Genomic DNA, 17,156 nt, shown 5'->3' on the forward strand with positions numbered 1-17,156 from the left:
GCAAGTGTACGGTTTTCGCAAAATGTCAGGCAGTACTTGACACAGAAATTTAATATTGGACGAGACACTGGCAGAAAACAAGACCCAGAGCAAGTTGCAAAGGATATGCGAACTGCCTGCACTATAGATGGAGAGAGAATGTTCGATAGAGCAGAGTGGTTATCTAGCATACAGATTCAGGGTTTCTTCTCGAGATTGTGCCTTAAAGAGAGATCTAAAATACAACAAGAATCGGATGATGCCACAGACGTAGACGACGAAGACGACGACTTGGTAGGGGCATCCGCGTCTGATGTAGACGAAGAGTGTTTGAGAGAGGCGAGGAACACAATAATGGATGAGATAGGACTGAAACATCCAATCATGTTTGATATCTATGATGTGTGCTCGTTGGCAAGAGAGGGAAGGTTGCCTAGCCTGAAAGTCAAGATACTAAGAGACATGTGCAAACATTTTCATCTCTCATTCAAAATGCGAGATACAAAGGCAGCACTTCTTGCAAAAATGGAGGAAATGATTTCGGAGTGCAGTTGCTATGCAATCTAGTTATGACGTCCACTCGTTAGGCGAATGCGATATTCTTTTTTACAAGAACCCTCCAAAGTTATGAACCGAGACTGTTATGCAGACAGGTGTGACGACAAAATGATATTTGTTCCTGTCTACTAGATATCCGAGCAATCGCTGCTTTATTTCAACGTGAGAAGTAATTCAGGATAATTACACGATGGAATTACGTGAGAGTCACTGGTCACGGTGTATTTTAGTGTGCGCTGTTATCGCCGGTTACACTAAATAAAATCCTGCTGTTTGGTTCTGGAATGTTCATACAGGTTGAATAACAAAGGCTGTCAGAACTCAAATATGAAATAACAGAAGCCAATTTTTTAAAAAAGATTGCCATTAAAAGGTTGACTGAGCGCTAATCAAATTATGATATTCGATACGTTGTTGTTGACGTCTTCGTCACGAGATAGAAAAGTTTGTCAAATTTTGGCCTCTTAAAATGTTTAGAGTATCAATTAGTGTGGTCTAAAAGCTCTGTCCCACTATATTTTCAACTTAAAATGGCCAAAATCTAAGATTTATTGAGCTACTTATATAAAACGGTCGGAGTTTGCTCAATGAACTAATTTGCATAATCGGCTGTCACGCTAGCAAAATCGCTAAAAGTTTGAAGTCACCACGGCGAAGAAAACTAATAAGTGCAAGATGTTTTTATATTTTTCTTATGCCAAACATCTTATTAGAAGAAATCAAGCGGAGTTTTCAATGGTCTGGTCTGGACTTGAGCAATATCAACCAAGAAAGAAAGAGTACTTTTGACCAATTTCAGAAAGCTGTCTAACGTGTGTTATTAAATAAATCATGACGAACCTCTGAATCAACGAATATAAAAATTGAAATGCTTTTTATACAACTTACATATTACTCAGTCTAAGAATACAAAAGATCTTTTGCTGCATGCGGTGTGATACGAGGACCGGGCTTTTTAACTTTTGAAATTTTCGATGTCGCAAGCGGTCAAAAAAGGGCCTTTTGCAGCTTTGACTATTGAGAGCTCTAAAAATTTTATTTTAACGTATTTCCAGAAACTAATGTGGTTTTATTTACTCGCTACCAAAGGTAGATTATTGGGCAAAGTTTGAGGGAAAACTTTATTCCGATGCGAAATGCCCTGGACCGCTTTTACAGAGGTCGCCTCTTAATTAGAATAAAATAAAGAACCTTACATAATATACTTTCTTGACGCTCTCCATGTCTATAAGGACTTCCCCTTTGGGAACATGGCTGGAGGTGTCTTGCAAAACTAGGTTATTCCATCTAGCTAACCTTCACTAAATTATTCATTTGAGGGGCTATGATGAATAAACATCAATAAGATTTTAACCATGTCAGTGTTTTCTAATGTAGAATGTCAGGCTTTGGATTTGGCGAAGTTCCTGCTGGAGGTGATGTTACACACCTTGTTAGAACTCTAGAAGCAGTGCGCCGAAACCCCGCATCTCTGAAAGCCATAGAAGAGGCCACAACGTCCTGCATACAGTGGGGAAGAGTCTTGCAACAGCTAATGTCAGATGCCCAAACGATTTTTTCCCGCGAACTTAACGTCAATATACAATCCGAGGATTTCAATAGAATTGCTGAAGAATTACGCCAAGATAATGCTGTGCTTGTTAGCGTGAAGTTCCCAGGGAGCACTAATCATGTATTTGCAATTGAAGCCCATGGAAATGGAAAAGCACGTATATTACATGCCTGGCAGGACAAACATCCGTTGAGAGTGGAAAGAACAATGCCAATTGATGAGATGGTTGGCTATTTGAAACGTCTTCCCGAGTTAGACTGGGTAACTAACAAACTTGAGTTGCAGAACATCCGTCGTCAGCTATGGGGTGCAGACCATGCTGAGGTTCAAGATATTGGAACGAGTTCGAGAAAAAGAATGAGCTATGAAGGGCTAATCAGGGGTAAGTCTTTCTTTTTTTGAAAATGGAATGGAATATGGTGCACTCTATGCACTCTAAAAAAGGAGAATATTTTTCGTAAATGAAATGCCTCTTCTTTTCGTAAATGAAATGCCTCTTGTTATTTGTTTATAATGTTAACAAGAATGGATTTCATCCTATCGGCAGTAGCTATTTAATCGAAAATTAAGATTGGTCGCCATTTTTTAAGTGATACAACACTCTATCCATTTGAGTATATATAGAGTTATTGCCACTTCTTAGTAATGGACAGTAGACGTTTTTGGTAGGCTGTATTGATGGCGTTGACAAAAATTGGGAAGAGATCATTCCAGAATACCTTGTGAAATTCTATCGGTAGACCATCGGTTACCGGAGATTTTCCAGGTTGTATTCGATTCATAGCTCTTAAGCATTCATCTTCTCCTATAAGTCCCTCACTGATATAGTTTTCATTCTCTGTTATCTTATTGTCTCTTGTATAAAAAATAAAGGTTCTGTTGTGGACTCGAATTTTCTGTGGTAAAAAGTTTCTTAATTATAGAAGTTCTTTGGTTTCAAAAGAATCTCACGATAGCTTGTAAGTTTCTTCTTGTTATTATTTTTTTTCAGCAAAAAACTGTATTTTGTTGCAGTGTCTTTTCTCCTTATTTAGACACTAGTTTCTTTTTGTCTCACCGTGCTTGTAAAAGCATGCTTCTGATTTAATTATGGCTCCCTGTCTTGTGTATGCAATTAAATGTTCAAGTTAGTCCCTTTTGGATTCTTATAGGACATTTTCACGATGGTGTCATTTGACTACAGCCACTAGGATTCATTTCATTTTGGCTTTCTTATTCAATTTTGTATGCCCTGGGAGGAGTAAATAACAATAGCTCCAATAAGCATGAGAAAAGCGAAACATGAAGGATTCTGATAGTTGTAGTCAAATGACGACATTGTGAAAATCCTCTATTGTTTCTTAGTTCATCTTTATTAATAGACTGGCATTCATCGGAAGCGATTTGTTTTTATTAGGCAAGAATATTAATTCCAACTCTGGTTCTTTTCTTTTTTGATTAAAGGTAAACCTGATCGACCGTTAGCTCCCCCCGGAAAAAGAGAAAGACAGACCAGTCTCTGCAGTGAGTTGTCCGAGTGGCAGTCTGTCAGATCCTCAACTAGTGGTGTATCAGAATGGCGTTCAGCATCTAGTAGGCCTTCGCAAATTGAAGGCCAGCAAGCTCAAGGTCGTGGAGGTATTAGTATACGAATGGGTGCCGGCGTAGGTGCTGGTCTTGGCTTTGTGTTTGGAGCTGGTGGAGTCTTGCTTGTTGGGCTTATAAAAGGAGAGAGGGTTGATTATGTTGAGGTAGGCTTAGCGGTCCTAAAAAATGCGCTTGCTGGGGGTTTAGGCGGTGGTGCAGGAGCAGCTGTTGCGAGGGTTGCTGCTCCAACATTTGCAAGGATTGGAGTCTCTGTAGTTCGCTCGAATGCCGTTGCCGGGCTTGCTATGTTTGGTGTCTTTGCTATTTGGGATGTGGTTGAATGGAAAATGAATAAAATTACGGAAGTGCAACTGCGCCAACGTCTTGCTGAAGAAGCTGGAGGAGTTGCTGGGGGCATTGGAGGTGGTGCTGCCTTAGGAGTGGCTGGGGGTGTTTGTTTTGGCCCAATTGGTGCATTAGCAGGTGCATTGGCGGTGCATTTGCTGGTAGGGCAATTGATGGAGCGATTTGGGATGAGAGTGAAGATGCCGTTATGAACAGCTACGAATATTTCGGGTGGCGTGGTGTAAAGAGGAATACGCGGCCCACAAAATCTGCTGATGAAATCGGGAAAGCCTATGACAGAAAGCTCGGAGAAAAGCCTGAAAACGTCGAGGAGGAAGACTGGCACAAATTTTGTCTGGGAAATCTCATGGTTCTTCTTCCCGCAATGTACCCAGAGTTGAAAAAAGTGAAATTTACTGTCTTTCGTTGTAGATATTAGAAAATCAAGACAATACTGTCTTAATGAAAACATTAACGATTCCCTCTTTATCAAATGAGACAAACGGGAACGAGTTTTGAGTGATATAACTAAGCCAAGCCTGCCATCGTCATTTTGGATCTCCGCCTGGGTAGATTTAAGACACGTGCTAGGCAACGTATAATCAATAACAAGATAGAATTTCATTTCAGGCCTATTTATCAATTTTGTGGTGTGTAACTTTCGCATTTTAGTACGTTGTATGTATGTTGAATCTTCAAATTGTCTTGAAACTTAAAAGAAAATTATTCTTTAAAAATTCACTGAAAATCGGTAGCTAAAATTGTTTGTTTAGGTGTTATTTGATTTTCGTGTTAACTTGTTATTTCGTCAGTCGCCGGCATCTTTTGTTGCTTCACACAGGAAAAACACACGCGACGAAACGTAATGATCAATTCTGTCCTCAATCTCACGCTATAACAGAAAAAGCTTTTGAACATCTGTAAACTCCGAGCGCTTCGCAGTAAGTGATATTTTCAATGAATCTTCAGATTGTTTTCAAGTTCAAGGATTGTAAATTACAATTTTATGAAAAACGAAGGTTGTTCTGTTATTTCAGTGTGAATCCTTGGATGCCTGCCAGTCGCTGGCGCCGCTTGTTGAAACTAAAACGAAAAAAAAAAACTCTTTTAAGATTATCATTGGCTTCTTTTTCACCCCACCACTATTCTTAGCAACAAAGGTCGCCATTTCGTCTGTTCATTGCTCGCCAAAAACTATTAAATGCACTCAAAAGCCTAAAATCTAAAAAAAGTTTACAGGAATCGACCAATCGAGCGAGCGAGCGAATGCCATTCCCCACATCGTATCTATAACTCGCTCTTGCGCATGCGCGCAATTCACGAGTTAAAAATGGACAATTTAAATGTATACAATGGCCATTACCAAAACTGTAACTCTCTTAATTTACGCCACGAATATGTTCAGCAGCACAAAAGGTATTTGTTTCTTCCTTTGGTTTGCTCTATGTCGACCGCGGCAGGGTTCGACGTCCTCGCCTTTAATTTACCCGACTACTTGAACAAATTCAACAGGTCACTTTTCGTCCCATTTTCTCTTTTCCTGGGGCGTTCGTTTCCCTTTTTTTCATTCGTCCTTTTGAATGGCACCCCTTTCAGCGTCGAAGCGCAAAAGTTACCTACATCCTCCAAGTTGTTTCCTGTAAATGCATGTCATATCTTCGTTTTATTTCACAAAGTGTGTCGTTATTAGAGTGTACTTTTGTAATGTTGTAATCTGCGCCATTTGAACTTTAAACGCACACACCCAAGTAATGTTTTTCAATTATGTAGCATGTCTATTTCATCACATTTGACTCGTTTTTGTGGGTCTCTGCTTCCCCTCAGTTACAACTTTGTGTGATTTATATACTACTTTTTATACCATCCATTTTTGGAGTTTTTTTTATTTAGTATTCACTTTCTATTTGCTTCAATTTTATAGTTATTTCTTTATATCCATTTCGGCTTTGACAATCGTAGTTTTTCCCATGTCAGTTACTATCCCTTCTTTTACGGCACATCGAGGCACCTCTTTCAAAAGGAGGGAATAATATATTAGCATGCAATTTTACATATTTTGATATTTTGGCGTTTTTTTTTATAGTTTCGAGTGTTTTTATATTTAGTTTAAGTACAAGGTTTAATACAATAAACCGGTTAAGTTTCTAGAAACGTGATGTGCATAAAGTTAGAAACTATTCACATGTGCTATAACCAGGTTGTCTGTAAGCAACGCGCACTGTACGATGCGTCCCATGTTGCAACAGGTTTGGAAAGTTCCCACAAGAAATTTCGTACGTGCTAAAACCTGTCCTTTTGTCGGTTCTGCGCTGGTCTTAATCAACTGGCCAACCTAATTACTGTAACTCTGAAATCGTAAACAGCCTTTCTTTCAGTTTCCAGTTGTTGTTGGTGGTGGGTTTGCGCCTTATCTGGAGCAACAGCCTGGTTTATCTATGTCACTTAGTGCGTGTAATGCAACACCTAAGTCCTTTAAGTAATTATACTGGTATAGAGAGAATATGTTTTCTTGCTGGTATCTAGAGGCGTCCTGACCTATTCGCCAGCGATGCAAGAACTGTTGAAGTACCTAATATCACTTTTGCAGTGAACAAGAGACACTTTACTTAGTTTGTTTAATTACTTCCTTAGTTTACACGCTGCACTAATAAGCTTTTAACTTTTTGTGATCTGTTTCAGAAACAAGATCATGCTTTGGTAGTTTGGATTATTAGAACTAATCATGTGCGCCACGAGTCAACTGTTAAAAGGCAACGTACGAAGTCCAATAAACGCAATATTAAGACATTATCAACTTGGTTTCGACAATTCAGTAAATTTGGCGTTTACCTAAACCTTGGGATACAAACAGTGGAGTAATAGTAATCCATCAAAGCGTTCTGAAAAGTCGTCACGCTTTGAATAGCAACTACTTTTAGGCAAACACAGCCTTGCATGTGGCTCTGCGCGTTCTATTACAGGCGTAGTTTTAGGTTAAAAACAAGAGCTGTTGCTGATCGCTGAGCCGGTACGGAAGAGACAAACCCTACTCTAGACAAGAACACCTTAGAGTCGTCGTGCTTGCGGCAGACAAGCGTTCCTCAGAGAGGGAGTGCCTAATACTTCACACATAAGATATCGTTCAGTATCCTGTCCAAAATTCGACATGGGGTAAACGTGATAAAATTTCCTCATGCTGGAAGGATAGATCCACCAGTGAGACAAAGGATAGTGCTGTGTAGTGAGACAAAGAATAGTGCTGCATAGTGACACAAAGAATAGTGCTGTGTAGTGAGACAAAGAATAGTGCTGTGTAGTGACACAAAGAATAGTGCTGTGCAGTGAGACAAAGAATAGTGCCGTGTAGTGAGACAAAGAATAGTGCTGCGTAGTGAGACAAAGAATAGTGCTGCGTAGTGAGACAAAGAATAGTGCTGTGTAGTGAGACAAAGAATAGTGCTGCGTAGTGAGACAAAGAATAGTGCTGTGTAATGAGACAAAGAATAGTCCTGTGTACTGAGACAAAGAATAGTGCTGTGTAGTGACACAAAGAATAGTGCTGTGTAGTGAGACAAAGAATAGTGCTGTGCAGTGAGACAAAGAATAGTGCTGTGCAGTGAGACAGAGAATAGTACTGTGTAGTGAGACAAAGAATAGCGCTGTGCAGTGAGACAGAGAATAGTGCTGTGCAGTGAGACAAAGAATAGCGCTGTGTAGTGAGACAGAGAATAGTGCTGTGCATTGGGACAAGGAATAGTGCTGTGTAGTGAGACAGAGAATAGTGCTGTGCATTGGGACAAGGAATAGTGCTGTGTAGTGGGGCAAAGAATAGTCCTGTGTACTGAGACAAAAGAATAGTGCTGTGCATTGGGACAAAGAATAGTGCTGTCTAGTTAGACAAAGAATAGTGCTGTGTAGTGAGACAAAGAAAAGTGCTGTGTAGTGAGACAGAGAATAGTGCTGTGTAGTAAGACAAAGAATAGTGCTGCGTAGTGAGACAAAGAATAGTGCTGTGCAGTGAGACAAAGTATAGTGCTGTGTAGTGAGAAAAAGAATAGTGCTTTGCAGTGAGACAGAGAATAGTGCTCTGCAGTGAGAAAAAGAATATTGCTTTGCAGTGAGACAAAGAATAGTGCTGTGTAGTGAGACAAAGAATAGGGCTGTGCAGTGAGATAAAAGAATAGTGCTGTGTACTGAGACAGAGAATAGCGCTGTGTAGTGAGACAGAGAATAGTGCTGTGTAGTGAGACAAAGAATAGCGCTGTGTAGTGAGACAGAGAATAGTGCTGTGCATTGGGACAAGGAATAGTGCTGTGTAATGAGACAGAGAATAGTGCTGTGCATTGGGACAAGGAATAGTGCTGTGTAGTGAGACAAAGAATAGTGCTGTGCCGTGGATGAAAGAATATTGCTGTGCAGTGAGACAAAGAATAGTGCTGTGCAGTGAGACAAAGAATAGTGCTGTGGAGTGAGACAGAGAATAGTGCTTTGTAGTGAGACAAAGAATAGTGCTGTGTAGTGAGACAGAGAATAGTGCTTTGTAGTGAGACAAAGAATAGTGCTGTGTAGTGAGACAAAGAATAGTGCTGTGCACTGAGACAGAGAATAGTGCTGTCCACTAAGACAGAGAGTAGTGCTGTGCCGTGAGACAGAGAATAGTACTGTGTAGTGAGACAGAGAATAGTGCTGTACGTGTAATGAGACAGAGAATAGTGCTGTGTAGTGAGACAGAGAATAGTGCTGTGTAGTGAGACAGAGAATAGTTCTGTGTAGTGAGACAAAGAATAGTGCTGTGTAGTGAGACAAAGAATAGTGCTGTGTAGTGAGACAGAGAATAGTGCTCTGCAGTGAGACAAAGAATAGTGCTGTGTAGTGGGGCAAAGAATAGTCCTGTGTACTGAGACAAAAGAATAGTGCTGTGCATTGGGACAAAGAATAGTGCTGTGTAGTGAGACAAAAAAATAGTGCTGTGCACTGAGACAAAGAATAGTGCTGTGCATTGGGACAAGGAATAGTGCTGTGTAGTGAGACAGAGAATAGTGCTGTGTAGTGAGACAAAGAATAGTGCTGTGCCGTGAGAGAAAGAATATTGCTGTGCAGTGAGACAAAGAATAGCGCTCTGCAGTGAGACAAAGAATAGTGCTGCGCAGTTAGACAAAGAATAGTGCTGTGTAGTGAGACAGAGAATAGTACTGTGTAGTGAGACAAAGAATAGTGCTGTGTAGTGAGACAAAGAATAGTGCTGTGTAGTGAGACAAAGAATAGTGCTGTGTAGTGAGACAGAGAATAGTGCTGTGTAGTGAGACAGAGAATAGTTCTGTGTAGTGAGACAAAGAATAGTGCTGTGTAGTGAGACAAAGAATAGTGCTGTGTAGTGAGACAAAGAATAGTGCTGTGTAGTGAGACAAAGAATAGTGCTGTGTAGTGAGACAAAGAATAGTGCTGTGTAGTGAGACAAAGAATAGTGCTGTGTAGTGAGACAGAGAATAGTACTGTGTAGTGAGACAAAGAATAGTGCTGTGCAGTGAGACAAAGAATAGTGCTGTGTAGTGAGACAAAGAATAGTGCTGTGTAGTGAGACAGAGAATAGTACTGTGTAGTGAGACAAAGAATAGTGCTGTGTAGTGAGACAAAGAATAGTGCTGTGTAGTGAGACAAAGAATAGTGCTGTGTAGTGAGACAAAGAATAGTGCTGTGTAGTGAGACAAAGAATAGTGCTGTGTAGTGAGACAAAGAATAGTCCTGTGTACTGAGACAAAGAATAGTGCTGTGTAGTGACACAAAGAATAGTGATGTGTAGTGAGACAAAGAATAGTGCTGTGTGAGACAAAGAATAGTGCTTTGTAGTGAGACAAAGAATAGTGCTGTGTAGTGAGACAAAGAATAGTGCTGTGCAGTGAGACAAAGAATAGTGCTTTGTAGTGAGACAAAGAATAGTGCTGTGTGAGACAAAGAATAGTGCTGTGTAGTGACACAAAGAATAGTGCTGTGTAGTGAGACAAAGAATAGTCCTGTGTACTGAGACAAAGAATAGTGCTGTGTAGTGAGACAAAGAATAGTGCTGTGTAGTGAGACAAAGAATAGCGCTGTGTGAGAGAAATAATAAATTCTCGCCTTTACATGTAAGAAGATTTGGCCGATATTTTATTAACAACTTTAGCATTATTCATTGTAGCTTCTTCTACTTAAATTACTTTGGGAAGTAAGTTGTATTCTTACGGGTGTTACATATCAAGGATCCGTAGGAATCATATTAATTTGCTGAAAGAACAACTTTTCATGACTAATAACTAACACAGTGCAATCTATTGAATGCTGAAGGAAGGGAGATAAATATATGCGTGGCAATGTATACTACCATGTGGGTTACCCAGCACACAAAAGTTTTTCACTGTATCGCAGATATCAAGGATACAAATGTAAGAAAATTATTTCGTAGATTCATTCATCTAATTTGGACGTACGTAGCAGAATATTTCAGTAACCTTTTTTAGACTTGGCCTGAAGATCAAGATAGTTATTATGGCATACTGATTTACTTGCTAACTGACTGCGTGACTGACTGGCTGACTGACTAACTAACTGATTGAGTGACTGGCTGATTGTTGACGAACGGACTGACGTTCTGAGTGACCGACTGACTGACTGACGAACGAACTAACGGTTTTATTGTCTGAGTAACTGACTGACTCACTGACTGAGTGACTGTATGACTGAAACTCAGGGTCATTACTAGTACTGTAACTTAAGAGTTTTTTTTGTAGATTATCATCGGTGGGCAACTCATATTCAAGAAGAGTTACAAGTCTTTTGGAATATACACCGAAGGAATTACAGTTCCATCAAAACCGTGCAGGGCTGTTGTATCAGTACAACTTTTAACCGAACACGGACAGTGCTTTCAAAGCTCTCTACATGCTAGGTATATCTATTTGTTATTTAATGGGCGAAAGGGCTATATTGGGAAAACATTGTGATTCTTAGTCTCGAGAACAGCCCGAGGCCACGGGCTTAGGGTCACATAGCGTTTAGTTTTTTCCAGTAAGGATCGATTTTGTGTTGGTAAAATGAAATGTTTGTCTTCATTTTGAATCTTCTCTTTTAATTAGACTAAGCGTCGTCCATAAACCGTTTGTAACTTCTCAAATATTCACAACAAGCGACTTGACAATACTAAAAACTGCTATGTGTTTCATATGAAATTTTTGTTTCAAGTCGTCGAATTCAGTTTCAGTCGTATACATGTATGCTTTATTCTCCAAACTTGTGTTTTGTTTGAGAAGTTACTTTCTAAATGAGGTCCATAAACTTTCTTTGCTAGACAAAAAATTCTTTAACCAATTTGCAACCTGAATCTCTATTATCTGCTAAAACTTTGGACAAAAAGATGTAAAACTCTTCACAACGGCCATTTGCAGAAAACTGAAGCATCAAAAACTTAACGGTATTCGGTTTCAGTATATTTGTAAACTATATAGAAATTATATTAAAATCACCTGAAAGTACCTCACCTCTTCTCCACGTTTTTATCCAAATGAATTACTTCGGTCCTTTATCACATTATCGATTACGAGGCGTTTCAAACTTGTCTTATTTTGTCCTAATAATTTCGCTGGTATTTTTGTAAACTAACCCGTTGCCACAATGTAATGTTTTAAATCTCTTTCTTTTTTTGGGACAGTTTAAATGGCCACTTCAAAGATGACATAGCGTGGCTGCTATTGGTACCGTTTATAACAACTGGATGTCTTCTGTTGATTCTTCATGGTTGGACTCAAGTGAATGCAGATGTACTGCCAACGATGATGACGGGGAAAAAGCGATAGCAGTAAATGAAAATAAAGACGACAGAGTACTTAAATTGTGTGTTTAGTCCATAAAAACGCAAAAAAAAGAACTCGGCCAATATCCAGCCATTTTGACCTCACGCTTGGTCAATAACGCATATGAATATATTTTATGCAGACCCATACGAATCTGGCAAGGGAAGACAGTACAAAAAATGCACTTCCGAGCTCGGAATTTGTCTAACGTATAAGTCGGTGGGCTTCCTTTTCCTTGTAATTCAGTTCATGAAGTGTTAACTTCAGCACTGATCAAAATCTGTTACACTTAAGAGTCTGAGCCAATGATATAAAGAAAGCTATTGGTCAGCGTTCTCGTCGCTTTTGCGTCCGTCAATTTGATGCTAAAAGCACATCAGTATCAGTGCAAGGATTTTGTAGCCAATGCTTCTCAACCTACGTCTTAAACAAATAAAAAGACGCTGATTAATATCAGTGAGCCCACAATATGCCATGAATATTGGTCAGAAGATTCTTTGGTGCAACAGCCGTCACTTTAACATCTCAATGTTAGCGCAGTTAAACGATAGCTTAGGAGGTTTATTACATTTAGGACCGAACGTTATTACATTAAGGACAATATTACATTTAGATTGGACCGGGGGAGTCCAAATCCGCGGGGGGTCCAAATCCGCTGTGACACCGGCCGCCATCTTGACATCTCATAAATCACCAACTGTGTTGAAAACGTGAATTGGCCACCGTGAAGAGTTAAAGACTGACGTTTCGAGCGGTAGCCCTTCGTCATCCAATCGCTTCCTATTGTTAGGAAAAATGGCGCCAGGATAGAGTTTCTATTCACCCGGCAGTACACTCGAAATGTACAAATTAAATGGACCGAAACAAACGAGGAGATACGAGCAATCTGACTGAGGTGCAAATTAATACCGAAATTACAAATTAAAATAAGAATTAAAATATCGATAAACTCCGTCGGATTTCATGAGACGAATCTGATGGATGACTTTGGACACTACCCTTCCTGATGCAAGTCTGACTTTTTAAAGTGAAAAGCTCACGAAACCTTTAAGGGGGGGTGGGGTGACTTACACTAAAGTCCTCCCTTAGAATGAAGTATTTTTTTGAAAATGTAAACTGAAAATTGGACAACCTTCTCGTTCATGTCTAATATACACCAATACCTTCAAGTCGTAAAACGTGGTTATCCGAAAAGATAGGAAAAGCGAGACAGCCTGCAGCGCAGATCATAAGTGTGTGTAATACATATGCATTATTGAACAATGGTGAGGTCAAGGTGGCTGAACATTTGCCAAGTTCTTTTTTCGCGTTTTCATGGACCGTAGCGAAATCAAGGTCCACAAAAGCACAAAAAAAGAACAAGGGTAATATCTAGCCATCTTTGCCGAACAAGCTTCAGAGTAATAGCACATAGGCGCGGGTGGATATGGGGTTTCTCTTCGATCGAGTGCTAAACTCGATAGCTTACGAGTGAGCGCCTCGTGAGTCTACAGCATTTTGACTTCTGTGATAAAAAAATGTTGGATAAGAATACAGACCACGCTAAGCCAGTGACGATTTGTTTATTGCCAGTGGACATTCCGTGAGGTGACTCTTCTTGTGCATGTTTCTCAGGTCGAATTAAAACATAGAATATTGTGGAGGAAGGGAAAACTGGGGAACCTGGAGAACAACACCTGGAGCAAGGACGAAAACCAGCGAAAAACTAAACCCACATTTGACACTAGTGGCCCATTTCTCGAAAGGCCCTGTGACTTAACGGGCCCGGAAAGCTGTTCTGTGTTCTGTTTTCATCCAAGAGAAGGATTATAAACGTTTTTTTAAATTATGCAATAAAACATTCAGCTAAAGAAACAAAATGGACTGGTTAGGGAGCCAGAAACTTCTTTTCTATTGTTTAGGGACGGTTTATATGCTCTTGTCACTAGTTTTTGTTTGATAAATTGGCTGTACTAGCAATACTGAATAATCAGAGAAACTTTGAAGGGAGACTTGCTGTGAAAGAACTCTCGTGTAAGAATTTAAGTGATTGTCGCATTTTTTGGCGATTAAATCACTTGTTCGGTATTTTTATCGGCTATCCCAGCATTTGCTTACGAAATAATAAATTGAAAATGGAAACTGTAGGATTGATAAAAAAGTGGCTCGTAACGAAGACAATATCGTTATTTATGCGCTGAATGTTACTCTGGTTTCAAAACGAGACCGAGAACGTGGGGCGCAGCTGGTACAAAACTATAGACTAAACACATAGTATTATAAACGAAGTCTCGGTCCATAAAAAAGTAGAAAAAGAACGAGGCTAAAATCCAGTCATCTTGACCATACAAGCTTGGTCAAGAGAGTTTATATTCTCTTGGCTTAATCATTAAAGGATTCATTGTGTAGCAAAAGATTTCGCTTTGATAAGAATCAAGAATGGCTTGTGTATTTCGAGAACCGATAGTGAAAGCCAACTGTGTTTGCAGCACAATAAACCCAAGAGGGTCGTTTATTTTTTTCTACATATATGCCAACATGTGGATCGTCTTGCTATCCTTCTTATTTAAAATCATTTGAAAAATTTTCTTCCCTGCTTCTTCAAATCGTCCTACTTTAACAGTCACTATTGCAGAACAAAATTGCTTGATCTGTTGAAACTTACAACGCGCTTTAAAAACAAAGATCAGTACGAAGCTCACGGCGCTTAAGTTTTTTCATTTTTTCCGATAATTTCCAGATAAAGTCAATACAAGACAGTTGTTTACCTCAAAGGAGTGGAGAAATTTCGTCTCGAAGCACACAACTGCCATTATTGCCTTGTGTACAACAGCATAAAAGAACACACTCTTCAATCACATTTTGCATTAACGTGAGATCTCCCTTCGCGTTAAAATTGACTGAGAGCAAACAGCAAACGGGAAAATTGGTCACTTGGTCATCTTTACCGTTTCCCGTTTGCCGTAATCACGTCCTGCCTAACATCTTCATCAATAGATCACGTATGACGTCAAAATGTGGTAAGAACAAAAGAGGGGCACACGAGGTACATAAAATTTACTTTTTCCTAACTAATACTTTGCAGGTGAAAGGGGCATCTAACATTGTTTATGACAAGAAAGATGTAGCACCCAAGAACCGAACCTGTATACAGCAGAGGGACATACGCTTATTTTCCATTCGCAGACGGATTTGACCTGGCATGTGACTATGTTTTAGTGGGCTGCTTCGGGCTAAATTCTGAAAATATCTCAGTGCCCCAGAGTATTCTTGACGGTTACTTTTGTGGAATTTTTATTACATCAGAATTATACATTCCTATGCTTTTCACTTCCTGAACTACACAGAATGATTTAACCTCCTAATCAACTTTTGTTGAAGAAAATCCGTCGCTGCAAATACATTCTGTAGCGTGCGACGAGAACTTAGGGTTTGGTGTGTTCTTCATTGAAAATTATGAAACATGTCAAAAAATAATAACCAACCTATCAGTTTCACGGTATTTACAGAAAAATGGTTTCCATATCATGCATGTGCTGGCCGAGGCACAGTATTTTATACTGTAATGACAAGGAGTACAAAGGAATGTAAAGGAAAAGCACAATTTTGGTTCGTGTGTAGGACATGGCCTGAAACTTACAGCGCCACATAGCATTGGCTCAGGTTAGGGTACAATGTAGTAGGATGCTCGTCAGGATTGGGTTGGCACTTTGTTGTTGTGCCACCATAGGGTTCAAAACCCCAAGTTGTTTACTGTTTTGATGTCTCAAATCCAATCTTTGATATCTGTATAATACAAAGAAAGAAAGAGAGTTTTCATTATACTATTCTGTACGTGACTCGAGATTGTTACAGTCGTGAAATCATTGTGGTCATGACCGATGATAAAACTGTAAGATTTTCTGTATTGTGGCCAGTATTGATTTCTCACCAAATGCTTTTTTAATAATTAGACTGTTGTTTAGTCAGTTGATGTGCAGGGGATCAAATAGACCCAATTACTTTTAAAAAAGTAAACAATCCTGTAATACTTCTCTGAGAGATACAAAATCTGAAGTGAGATCGTCAGTTCTGCAGGTAAGTGTTTATGATGAAGGTAGTTGCAGTGTTGCACAGTGTTGTTAGTATCATTAGCTACATATACAATGAAGCAACGGTAATTATTCCCAGAGCAGTTGCAAGTCATTTTAACTCTTAATATATTGTGTGTAATAAATCATGTCATTGAAGAAAAGAGATGTTTTGAGATCTTTATTTGAAATTCCGGGTTCTCTTCATCTGAAGTTTGAAATTTTGTGTTTACTTTTAGTTTACTTCAGTGAAACTCTGAAATTTCACTGATGACGAGGGGACATTGAGAATATGAGCCAATTAGGGACATCATAGAAAAACCTTCATTTGAAAAAAGAAAAAAGCACCTTGTACGAGGGAGGCGTTCGTTAAATGTATCATGAAGAATTAGCGCCTCACACAGAAACAGCTGCAGTGACGATATTACTGGGTTGAAAAAACCCGATTCCCTACGTAAGCGAAATTTATGTAAAAAGGGCCCACCATCTTTCCAAGAGGATCAATTCGCTAGGCCCCTTTTGAAACATCATTAGAAAAGGTTTCCTGATACCCCATTATTAAAGAACCTGTCAGACTTCAAATTAGCTCGCTGACAAGTTAAGGTTACTGTCAACAAATCGGGTCAAGATTTTCACAATTTCGTTTTTCCGCTCTTTAGTGAGAAAAAGCAGTTAAGTTTGATTTGTCGGAAAAAGTGTAATATCCAAAAAAAACACGAGAGACGTCGCTGAAAGAAAGTTTTGGCGAACCTATACTGAAGAGCGGACGGTGTCATAATCGGAAAGGTCTCTGAAATATCTTGATTTGCATATTTTGTTTTCTTGCACTGCACAACTAAAGGGAATTGCTGGCACCTTTCGGAAAACGTCGAGAAAGAAGAGTTCAAAAAGAAGAAATCAAAGTAAAGGTGTTTTTCTCTTAGCTTACTTTGCCCACTTCTTCTTTTTTTCCGGATGAATTTTTGGATTTCGTTTAATTCATGGCAGATTCGTTTTCCTCTTTCGCGATATGACCTCTCCGGGAAATTTCAAAGGAGTTTTTCATCACGAGACTTCCCAAGGGGTTCGATGTTGCCTTTTAATGGTTAGCGGCATGTCCAGTCTGTTTGGAGGTCGGTGGTTACGCGGAGGATGGTAATTCAGTAAAGCAAACACCGTTGGTTGAGTGTTTAAAATTTTGTCATTATCAGAGTCTATACTTTACACTGATATATAGCTTTCCATGGTTTCTTCTAAAGGTGGCACGTAGGAAGTTTTTTCCGGAAGGTACCCTATTCTGTTGACAGCAAAACTGTAAATACCTGT

At 39.4% G+C, this 17,156-nt stretch overlaps 1 protein-coding gene and 2 pseudogenes across 2 annotated transcripts; all 3 read left to right on the forward strand.

Moving 5' to 3' along the window:
* The first annotated feature begins 1,918 nt into the window (after window positions 1-1,918).
* Window positions 1,919-12,323, forward strand: LOC149042753 (uncharacterized; annotated as a pseudogene). The gene is made up of 3 exons (XR_016188838.1): window positions 1,919-2,471; window positions 3,533-4,406; window positions 12,205-12,323. The product of XR_016188838.1 is annotated as an uncharacterized LOC149042753 (transcript).
* On the forward strand, window positions 10,054-12,262 carry LOC149042754 (uncharacterized). The gene is made up of 3 exons (XM_089213483.1): window positions 10,054-10,398; window positions 10,744-10,901; window positions 11,661-12,262. The coding sequence occupies exons 1-3, from the start codon at window positions 10,327-10,329 to the stop codon at window positions 11,803-11,805; spliced, it is 375 nt and encodes a 124-aa protein (XP_089069609.1). The 5' UTR covers window positions 10,054-10,326; the 3' UTR covers window positions 11,806-12,262.
* A 2,462-nt stretch (window positions 12,324-14,785) lies between the features above and the next one.
* Window positions 14,786-15,433, forward strand: LOC113676045 (uncharacterized; annotated as a pseudogene).
* The last annotated feature ends 1,723 nt before the right edge of the window (window positions 15,434-17,156 follow it).

This window comes from Pocillopora damicornis, chromosome 7 (genome assembly GCF_964200805.1).
Source record: "Pocillopora damicornis chromosome 7, jaPocDami1.2, whole genome shotgun sequence".
Taxonomy (NCBI): domain Eukaryota; kingdom Metazoa; phylum Cnidaria; class Anthozoa; order Scleractinia; family Pocilloporidae; genus Pocillopora; species Pocillopora damicornis.